The sequence below is a fragment of the Formica exsecta genome, unplaced genomic scaffold, assembly GCF_003651465.1.
Source record: "Formica exsecta isolate Colony F162 unplaced genomic scaffold, ASM365146v1 scaffold120, whole genome shotgun sequence".
Lineage (NCBI taxonomy): Eukaryota > Metazoa > Arthropoda > Insecta > Hymenoptera > Formicidae > Formica > Formica exsecta.
In genome coordinates, this window is record NW_021848537.1 from 1050327 (window position 1) to 1061873 (window position 11547).

General features: G+C 33.1%; 1 protein-coding gene across 2 annotated transcripts in view; it reads right to left on the bottom strand.

The window, feature by feature from the left end:
* The window catches only part of LOC115241543, an 18334-nt gene extending 6934 nt beyond the window's left edge, over nucleotides 1-11400 (bottom strand). The window contains exons 1-2 of one of the 2 annotated variants that reach the window (XM_029817340.1): nucleotides 9863-11400; nucleotides 6596-6816 (exon numbers count right to left, since the gene is read on the bottom strand). In XM_029817340.1, coding sequence (XP_029673200.1) covers nucleotides 6596-6635 — 40 coding nt within the window. In that variant the 5' untranslated portion in view covers nucleotides 6636-6816; nucleotides 9863-11400. Of the gene's footprint in view, nucleotides 1-6595; nucleotides 6820-9862 lie in introns of both variants that reach the window. The other variant, XM_029817332.1, reaches the window with a different exon arrangement.
* Nucleotides 11401-11547: the final 147 nt, after the last annotated feature.

Consider the following 11547-nt stretch of genomic DNA (forward strand, 5'->3'; position numbering starts at 1 on the left):
TTTAGGAAAATAATATTAAATGATATTTTTTATATTATTTTATATATTTTTAAATTTTATTTTTATATATTTATTATATTTTATATATCTTATACTTTATGTATTTAAATAATATTACCAAAACGTTCAATTTAATTATAAAATAATTTTATTCTCTTTTATTTTAATTTTTTTATCACATTGAATCTCTTTTGAAAAATTAAACACTAATATACGTTCTAAAATTGTTTTATCTTTGAATGTATACACAATGTCTCATATTTTACCTGAAATATGCTTGCTACAAGGCTTATGCAATTTGCTGAATGTAATATTTTTAAGCGTAAACATCGGCCTCCCTAGCGTCAATCGAATTGCAGGATCGATCGAAATAATTTCGAAGGAATTCGCTGATTGGCATGTTGGTAACTGGTACTCACGAGTTATATACCGTTATTTCTCTTCTGATTCCCGGAGCGCGCTAGTTTTTCCACCGATCTCTCGAGAGAAGCCGGGATCCGTATTCGCAACAACCGGTCATAAAACACATTTACGGCAACGCGTGTACGTCGTTATCTCGGCAAGCTGCAAAATTTCCCCGGTAGAACGCTTTTTCCGCTTAACATGTCGCGTTACCGTTACCGTGAGACGCACCCGACGATTTATTCTCGTTCTCCCTTTCTCGTCTGATTGCGCGCAAAATTTCCGATCTTCGTGCTAACGTTGAAAAGAAGAAAAAAAAAATTGCACACGTTCCCTTGGCGAATAGAGGAAACGCAAATACAAAATCACGTTCCGATAAGAGCAATTTCGACGCGTTACGTATACGCGAGTGATAAGGCAGTGAGGCTCTAAAAAGAGCTCCTATTTTTGGTTACAACTTATTATAATTTATTGCTTAAGCAATTTTTGCACTAAAAATTATTTTATTTAACTAGGATAATATAAGATTGCCAATTAATTATTAATCGAGGTTTTAATCGAAAACTTTATATTATGTTTTGGTAATTTATAATTATAAACTAATTAAAATAATAAATTTTTTTTTTAGCAAAAATTAAAAATCTTTTTAGCAAACAGATGTGGAGAAAAAATTAGAAGGATATTTAATGTTTAATTTTTCATTAGAATTTTTCGATTTGGTTATATATCCATTTTTTTTTTCAATTTGCATAAGATATGTAATTCACATATTTTATTCATTTTCTCATTACAAAATTTATGAAGCATTACTCTACTTTCATTGACTTTCGTGCTAACTTTTCTGATGCAGCTAGTACAAATTGTTAATTACAGAATTGACGATTCCCACGAATTATGCTAATATTTACCGGGGCGCGATTGAATTTACCAGAGAACGTTCTCAGGAAAACTTGCTCTTGTTTCGTCCTTTGAACTAATTTCCACTCGACGAAGAACCGACACTTTCTTTGGCTATCGCGTTACTCACGAGCGAACGTTCTCTGGCGCAATAACTATAAATACTGGCATTTATACAGTGTCCCAGAATCACCGGATATATACATATACATATATATATATTCTTGACTGCATTTTCTTTAAATTAATTTATATTTCGGTAACAAGAACGGTGAGAAATATCATTATTTGTCGCATTTTTCATATTTTAAATACTGTATATTATTTATTATAATTATAGTAAATCTTATATTTATAATAATTAAAATTGTAGTTGCAATTTTATAAAAGTAAAATTTCTTTGAAATTAATTGAAGAATGATTTCTATGTTTTATCTTGAAACATAGTTCATTCATACACAATAAAATCATGTTACTTTTATTTCCAATATTAATTATCGGAAAATTACTCGATATTTTTCAATTCAATTAAACAATCTACAAAAGGAGAAGCTTGGTTATTTGAAGACACTCTATACATTTGAACAGAATCGCATTTATCCAAGCACAAACGAACACTGAATTGCGAAGTATCTATAGCGTGGCCGGTGCATATAGATAAGAAAAGATAATTTCTAGGAACCGTCTAACAAACATTAACACAAAAGTTAATGTTAAGTAGCTACAGAAATTTTATCGCCTTTAATTTTTACAAAATATCAAATCTGAAAAGCTAAAATATCTATAAATGGCAAGTATTTTCAAATGTATTTTTATTTTAAGTAAAGTTGTTGTTTTTTTGTTTGGATATTTTTACATAGATTCCAAATTTGTCAATAAAAAAATGATAAGGAAATTGGAGAGTCGTGCTTCCAATGAAACTACATCATTCAATCATCAGTTCTCGATATCCTAAAAAAAGGTTGAATGAGCTTTTCCATTAAAAATTAAAACATATTTTAAGACTTCCGTTTTAAATACATTTAAAATACCAATAAAATACAGTTATTTAAAAATCTTCACATTCCTTTTAAAATAAGTTCTACCATCTGAAAAAAAAAAATATCTAATTAATAGTAATAATTTAAATTTTATATCTTTCATGTATTTAAAATAAAATCAAAATAGATAAAAGATCAAATGTCTATATATATATATATACAGGGTGCGGCATTTATAGTGACGCGGGCATATTTTTCGGAAACGAAGTGAGATATCAAAAAATGTTTCAGACAAAAGTTGCATGGTTTCGAGGGGGCCACATGATAAAAATATGGATTTGACCATAAGTGATCTTTTCAGTCTATATATATATATATATATATATTTAGATATTTTAATTTTATGTGGAATTTGTAGATGTAATATCGCGGTAAACTTTACATTTAATTTTTCTTTCTAAACATTATTTCAGTGAGATGAAAAATTTAAAGGTCAGAGAGAGATGAACTATTTCGAAAGTAATCAGTATAGTTATATCTCGGGTGTCGATTCTTTCATTCATCGAGCTGAGCACGTGAACATGCAAGCGTGCACGCGACAGTTGAATGATTCCTATGAATAATTTCCATCGTACGATCGTAGAGAAAAAAGAATGTGGGACGATATGGAACAACCGTATGTGTCAATAACTCCGAGAAGCGCTTGCTCGGCAGAAGCTTACGTTGCAAAGGAATCATATGATGCGTTATCGCAACTCAATGTGGGAAGATTTCGATTAAATTTACTGATTAGACGCGGGTGAAGCCGGATTATCAATGACCTCATGATACTCTTGCATCCGTTGTTTTCTTTTCCCTCCTCTATTTCATGTTTATAGCACGCGCCGGTCAAAATACGCGAATGCAAACGATTTCTTCGAAAAATAAGAAGATCAGGTACTCGCTTATCATTTTGAAAGAATCTCTGAGTAAATAGAATTAAGACACAATAACAGAGTGTTGTGTTTTGAAGATTTGTTTCTTACGAGATAACACACGAGATTAGAGGCGGATAAGGATTAAGATAATTAAAGTGACGATTGAACGATGGACACTCTTTAATTCTCTATAATAAAATATTAAACATTTATTTTAATTTTTTTTTCTCTAAAATCTTTAAAATAAATTATAATGGATATCCAGCATCCAAATTTTGCAAGTTCTTAAATGAAGATAGAAATGTGTATCCTGACTTTTATTTTTTTAAATAAATTTTGCAAATTTTTATAGAGATAAAGCATTCCCAAAATATTTTTAAATAAAGATATAAATAATAAGCTATTACTTAGCCAATTTGAGACGATAAAGTTGAAAATAATAATTTTCTCTCCTCTTTTTGTATTAAAAATATTACATACCACGTCTCTTAAAATACCACAAAGAGATGAAAAATGATTCGTACAAATACTGCGTCGTATCGCAAGATACTGAAAGGCTTTCTGTTGCTGCCAGCTATCTTTGCCCATCAACTAATCGTCATCAATTGTCGGCAGCCCCATAATGCATTTAATCCCCAAACGGTCGACAAAATGAGGGGACCAGCTAGCCTTGTCTCTAATGCCGAGTTGTTTCGTGGAACGACCGCAAAAAGAGAATCTACGCGTCAAGAATTTTCGATGCGGATTTGCAACTCAAGTTGTGTAACAACACATGCATTCTTTCGAGTATAATAATCCTCAAATTTATTTTTCTGATATTTTATATATTATATATGAAGTCATTTAATAATGTGGTTTCTAACATATGCGCATAAATATTCTTTATTGATATTATATGGATGTATATCCGATATTTCTCACACTTATATTTTATCTGAAAAGAGACAATAATATTTTATCGTTTAAGTCGTTAAGTCTGTTTACAAATATTGGAAAAAATATAAATTCAATATTTTATAAAAATTTATAATAAAACTCTGTAAAATCGTTTTTAAACATGTGGGTAGAATTTATAGATAAAAATAGGAAAATTTAAATTCAAAATTTAGATCAAGATTTATTGAAAGAGAATTCGAAGATATATTGAAATTCATATATTTATTTATAAATTTGTAAAATTTAAATCGTAATTCATTTCACACGATGAAGAATAAGATTATGTACACAGATATAGTATGTTAATTCGTGCAAATTTAAGATTATCATGTTCTGCATTGAATGTGAGCTTAAAACATTTAAATAGTATTTATCACGTGTCTCTCGTTCAAATCAGCATAATTCGACGGTTAGTATTTGACTATATTCATATTTGTTACTACAATTCCGTGAGAGTCCAAAGTCCAAGTTCTCGATATAGTTGGACAAGCTGAGCAATTTCAATACGAGCACTGTTCAAAATTACATTATCCTTGAAGATAATTAATTTTAGAATAAGCGTGATAAACTTTTAAAAATCTAATCCTATAATATGATCAATATTTTGACAGGTATCCAGAGTAGCACTTTTAAAAGACAAATCATAAAAAATATATAAATAGAATACATAATTAAATATAATTAAAATATATTTCAAAATTTGTTTTCCAGTATCAAAAATATTTCTTTTTTACACAAGAGAATAATGATTAGTTATCATCATATCAACATCATTTATCATAATATTGCAATAGCGAAACTGTAGGACAAGTAATTTCAAAATATTGATAATAATCAGGGTATTTCAATTTGGAATAAGTAATAAATCAGATGTTAGAAGACAAATGGTCGTTTTCGTGTAATTATATGAATTATATAGCACGATTATAATATGTTAGATTGTCTTACTGAATGGACACGAGAATGAACAAGGACAGTAGTGTCGACATAATAAAAGATAAGGGAAGGGATCTGGAGCGAAACCGAGACACAGACGTTTTGTACGTTACAGGAGTCACGTATACCACGTGAAAAAAAGAGCGAGCTGATTCATACAAAGCCGGCTATGTGGAAAGATATCGAAAAATAACCAAGTCGAGAGAAATAATTAGATCGCCTTTATTGTCTTTTTCACGCAAGAATTGGCAGACTTATTTTCGAAATGTAAATCTTTTATTTTTATCAATTAAAGTTTTAACATTCGTTCTCTGACGAATTTTGCGCGTATTTGTGTGTGTGTGTGTGAGTTTGATATTCTTATCCAGATTTAATTTATTAGATTCATTAGATTTCATTTATGATAAATACAGAAATAATATAAAAGGAAATACCGATTATTATAAATAATATTATTAATAACAATAAAAATAAATACACCGAAATTTATGCAAATTTCTCAAAACTTCATTCATTAAATTTATTGAGATTGAGTTAAATTTGAAGGTAATTAAATGCAATGTTTAATTTTAAAAGTAAGTGATCTCGCCCACCGTGGTTTTGCAAAAGCAAAGCACGAGGCAGATCCATTCTTTGCGGTTGGACGCTCCACTTCGCTGAATCAACATATAATTATTAATGTCAGCCGTACAAACAACGCCATATCGTCTCACGATAGTGAAATTCAATTCCCGCCGCTGTCGCGCGAACGGACTAATTTCCTTTGTGCAACTTTTTTTTAGCGGGATTTTGCATTCCGTCGCAGGCTCGATTACAATCGGGCGTGAAAAATGATCGTTATCATTCTTTGATGCAAGAAGCTTTAAATCAGCGTAGGGAACAACGAGGAGGGAGGATAAAGATAAATGATATCGAGAAATGTGTGTGATGACAGAATAAAGTGAAAATATAAAATTCAAAATATATCACAATAAATGACAATATCGAAAACTTTATGGCAAAATGATAAAATGCAACGTTCAATATATATATATATATATATTTTTATATATAATTTATTTAATATTCAAACTGTATGTATGTGTATGTGTATGTGTGTGTCGCGTTACAAAATATTAGATATGAAATACGAATCTTCATCCAGTTGTTAAAATATTTCTATTTCATTAACTTACTTTTCATCTAAAACCGGTATCAATTAATTATGATAAAATTAATCAGTTAATCTTTATGATAAAATAATCAGTTAATTATGATAAGAAATATTGTCAGTATGAAAAAAGTAAATTGCCGTAACTTATAATTTATTCAAATAGTAGCAATTAAATTCAATTATCTTCCTTTGATTTGCAAAAATATTTAATCGTAAAATTTATATGTATATAATGTAGGTCATAATCATACACACATATCTCTTCTCGAGTTTATATCATCTCTCGAAAATCACATTGGCATAAATGCGCGAATTATGAATATTTTATTTAGCAATTAACGTAATATATCGCGTAAAAAACATGTGACACTCACTGATCAGGTTCTTGAAGGTATCGGTGAATATTCGAATCATCGTGAAGTCTGTCTATCTCGAAGATCCGACTAAAATCTATTATCAAGCGTCCCCGGCTGTCTGTCAGCTGCTGTTGCACACCACCAACATGACACGAACTCTGCTCGTTGCAGTAGTACTATTTTCTATCTCTCTCTCTCTCTCTCTCTCTCTCTCTCTCTTCTGTTACTTTTCCTAGATCCTACTGAAAGGACCGAGGGTCTCGTGTTAAAATTCTTGGAAATTCTTTTCACACTATTTCTCTCTCTTTCTTCCTCACTCTCTCACTCTTTCTCTCTCTCTTTTTGCACACACGTGATTGCTGCACGAGTTAGTTAACAAAAAAAAGAATATCGATCGAGATTCACCTCGCGAGAGGAAAGTTGGCGAATAAATCGTCTAAGAAAAATTCACAATGAGATGAAAAACGTGACTGTAATTTATGATTCACCAATTGAAGATTATATAGAGGTTTTTCGTCGACTTCCTGCAACGCCTTTGCAATTAGGATGATGAATTTCGTAGTCTGTTATATGCTGCACGTCGCGGAAGGAAAAAAAGAATTCAATATCTGCAATGTGTAATTTTCTTGATGTAGCAGGAAATTGGAGATCTTAAATCTCTTTCTGATGTCTTTTCAGCGTTGAGGATGTTCCACTTTTGAAATACACTTTCCGCATCGGGAATGACGTGAAATCTATGTCTTTTTCATCATCTTGCGACATTGCAGGAAACTTGAACTCCACAGTCTCATATTCGCGAGAAACATCGATTAAGAATATAGGAAACCCAAAATATTGTTATCCTCGAGTAAAAAAAAAAAAAAAAAAAACTTGCACCTCAAAACAAGTCCTGCTTATTCTCGAAGAGTGATCCGAGATCTCCTCTCGTCAGCCTCGATAAACGTTAGAAACGCTCGGAAATTTCTTATCGCATTTTTCCGTGCTTAAACAAAGTCCCGAAAAGTATTCTCAGACGTTACGAAAAATCGCTCGAGATATATCGTGCGACGATGGTACACGCGTGCACGCCGTGTCACTGCCGGGAAGACTCTGCCGTGGCTCGTGCTGTCATCGTCGACGCGCGCTTGCCCGTTTCCACCACACGCTCCTTCGTTTCGAACTATACTCTGACACCGACGACGCGATGTTACGAGATACTGACTGAACCGGGCCGACGCTATTCGGCTTTATTGTCCGCCGACAGCGTATGGCAATGTGGCATGATGCCTACGCCGCTCGTGCCCTTTGACCGCGCTGAAAAAAAAGGAGGAGGGGGCAAGAAGAGGGTGGTAGATCACACGGAAGAGCCGCGTTATCTCTTATCGGCTCCCTCGTACAATCCCCCCCCCTTCCCTCCCCCTTCGTTCCTCGCGTATTTTTATCTCGCCACTGGTAAATTTTTTTTCCATCGATATTCTTTTTACGAGTTCACTGATAAAATGCATTGATTAAATTTGTTGGTAAGATTAACTGTAAAATGCATGACCTGGGTCAATTTTTTTTTTTCCCCCGGATGGAAAGAATTTTTATCCCTGGAATGTATCACACATTTGTCATCTTTGTATCTCGGAAGAAGAATTTAAAGTAAATACACGTGATTATTTTTAGAGATACGTTCTTACAATATTATTATTACTTACAAATAAAATATTCCAAATATCATGATGAGATGCATTTCCAGGATTAATCTTGATTAAAACGAATATGGTATATAATTACGAGATTTTTTTTAGATCGTTTTTCCTAAATATGTGTTTCAAGTATACAATATCTCGGGTATATCGAAGAGAGATAATGTAAATGGAATGAAGCTAAATCAAATAAAATTATCAAATTAATTATATTCACGTATTAATAGTAATTGCTGTAATGTATTTTTATCGCGTGCGATCACTGCAGTGACATAATACGCGTAATCGAATTAGGCAACTTTGTTGATCGGTTGACTCTTTCGTGTATTCGCGGAGCGAGAGAAAATTAATTATATTGTATTAAAAAATAATTAGTAAAATTACCGTACAATTTATAATTTTTTTTATTTTTTTTCTCTTGCAACCGGATTTTTAATTGCTCATTAAGCCAAATGCGAATCTATATCAATGCACTTAATTTCTTAATCCGTGTATGCTCAGAAAGATATAGATATCTCGGAAAAACGAAAATATATTTTCTATAAATATATTTTTTGAGGGATTTCTATCGCTTTTCTCTTAATTTCGCGTTCTTATTTTACATTGTAATGCAATAGCTTTATTTGTTTGTCTTTATCAATTATGATAGATATTAAGATATAATTGTATTTAATCTGTTTCCATTGTATGTTAATCGATTAAAAAATGTGATTAAACTTGGCGAGCTGATGTTTATCATGACCTTATGTTGCATGACAAACATGCTATGAGCGATTCTGTAAACATTTCAGTATATGCAATTCAACGTAGCAGATGAAAAACCCCAAGAGAGAGAAACAGAGAATTATAAAAAAATTTTCTTGATAAAAAAAAAAAAGAAAGATGAGAGAGAGAGAGAGAGAGAGAGAGAGAGAGAGAGAGAGAAAGGTAGATCCACACAAACAAAAATTAATTACACTTTACAAAAACGAAGGATGCAAAGCGAGAATTAACGTATCTCCACTTTTTTACATAATTGTGGAATTAAAATATTTAATTTCTTTACTGCAGATATCAAAAAAACTTTTTTATCTGAAAAAAATACTCATCGAAAATCCTTTTGCAGACAGACCTATCTCAATGAAAATCTCTTTGTAAATGAAATAAAAGTGAAAAGTAGTAAAATATATTTTGCATATATATAATTTAATTAAGATTTATAAGTTATAAATTTTATAATTTTTGTGAAACACACAAAAGAATAATAAAAATTTAATTAATATTTATATTACGTTCGTATATTAAACTGTGTATGATACACATTATTATGAATATCGTACGATGGAATTTTTGCAATTTTAATCCAATATGCCAATATAATTTTGATTAAACCCGTATAAACCGTACATATCTAATTAAAAAACGATTCACATTTTGCAATATACATTCCAAGCAGCATAGTTCAAATTTTAATTCACTTATCTTATTTTATTTATTTGCATATATTTTTCTTTTTTTTATAAAATTACTATAAAATTCCTTGCTTTAAAAATGGAAATACCCGATCGCCGCTTGCGTCTCCTTCGCAAAAAAAAACACATTCCCTCACTCCTCATCCTTGTCACGTCACACATACCCTTCAATGCGCGTTCCTCCTTTCTCAACTTCACCGATAAGTCATTATCGGTGTGTGTTTATAGTCGGGTACAAAGTCCGTCTACTCTCCCCCTCCTTTTTTTCCTGCTCCTCGAGCTATTCTTTTGTCTCGGCCCGCGACTTGTCAATTCGATTATCTAAGAGCTTCCTCTTGGCGAATATTAATCGATATACATGTATATTTCGCGACACCGATCGCATTTTTCTCTTTATCTCCGCTTTCCGTTTTCTTCTCTTCTCCTATCTTTCTTCTTCTTCTTGATCGGAGTCTCGTGCGACTTTTGCACCGTGTAATTACGTCTCGTTAAAGCATAATTAACGGCTCTATTGTTTCTGAACTTTGCTCGCCACACGTCATACAGTGAGCGCGTGTTTTCTAGAATTTATAATTTTACCGCCGACCTTGATGATCCCCTCTGCCCGCCAGTTTCAGCATCCTTCTTTCGTGCAATCCCGCTGGAATCGGCGCATTCTCTGGAAACGCCCCGCTGATCTCTTTTAGTCTCGAGACGGGATTTAATCTCGATTCAATCTCGGATACGAGACTTTTCTTGCCTGCGCAATTTTTGTTATCGTTAGATCCACCTTTCTTCAAGAATTACCAAACTTCATTGTCCCCTCGACGATCCTTTCTTACAGAACTTCTCCGAAGAAAATCACCCCTTTCTGAATAATCTCTTTAAAAAGTCTGTCTGATTTTTTTATTAAGACTTTGTCCGATTTTATTGCGAGAAAATCTGTTCATTTTTTTCGGGCATTCATCTTGACGTATCTTAGAACATTCCTTTCAATTTTCTTTTTTTTTAAACACGGATTTCTCAGAGAAAAATTACTTATTCTTTTAGAATAAATGGAACGCTTTTTTTCAAAGACTATCTCTTATCAGACAGTCCATGATTTTTCAGCATCCTTTTTTCCAAAAAGAGATTCTTGAGACATCCTTTTTAATAATTCTCTCTCTCTCTCTCTCTCTCTCTTTCTCTCTTGTTGATTTAAAAATATAAAAAAATCGCTATCTCTTTGGTATATCAATTCTTTATTTTTCCGCAATCTTTCAAGGATCTCTTTTTTCTCAAGGCAGGATTTTTCGCAAGAGAAAGGATCGCTTTTCATAGAGAATCAAACTCTTCAAGCATCCTCTTCAAGATAAAGCGTTTTTCTTTTCCTTGAAAGCTTTGTTCTACCAGATACGTCGACTCTTCGGCATCTCTCGGTCGAGGTGGACCAATTTTGGGTGAATCTATTCAGCGATTCCTCGGCGCGATCCTGCGGTGACCTTGACGATGCACTCTCGGGGAGTTCTGAGGCGCGGTGGCGGGCAGGGCTCCTCTTCGTGATCCTCGCGATACCCCCGCGCGTGCGTGGTGGTGATGCGTGATCGCGGGTATGCGTGCGTGCGTGAACGTGGACACGAGCTCTCCATTGATGAACAAAGGGCGGTCGGTGACGAGAGAGACGCGACGCCGTATATTACTGGGAACGCCGATGGCGACTGGAGGAGGTTCCTCCTGGCATCGACGGCTCACGTTGTTCCTCCATCTCGGCGAGGGGAACCCCGGGTGTCGTGGTGGTGGTGAGGGCAACGAAGAGAGAGGGAAACATTCACCTACGGGTGGGAGTAAACAGGACCAAGCATTGTATCTCTCTTTACCTCTCACTCTACCT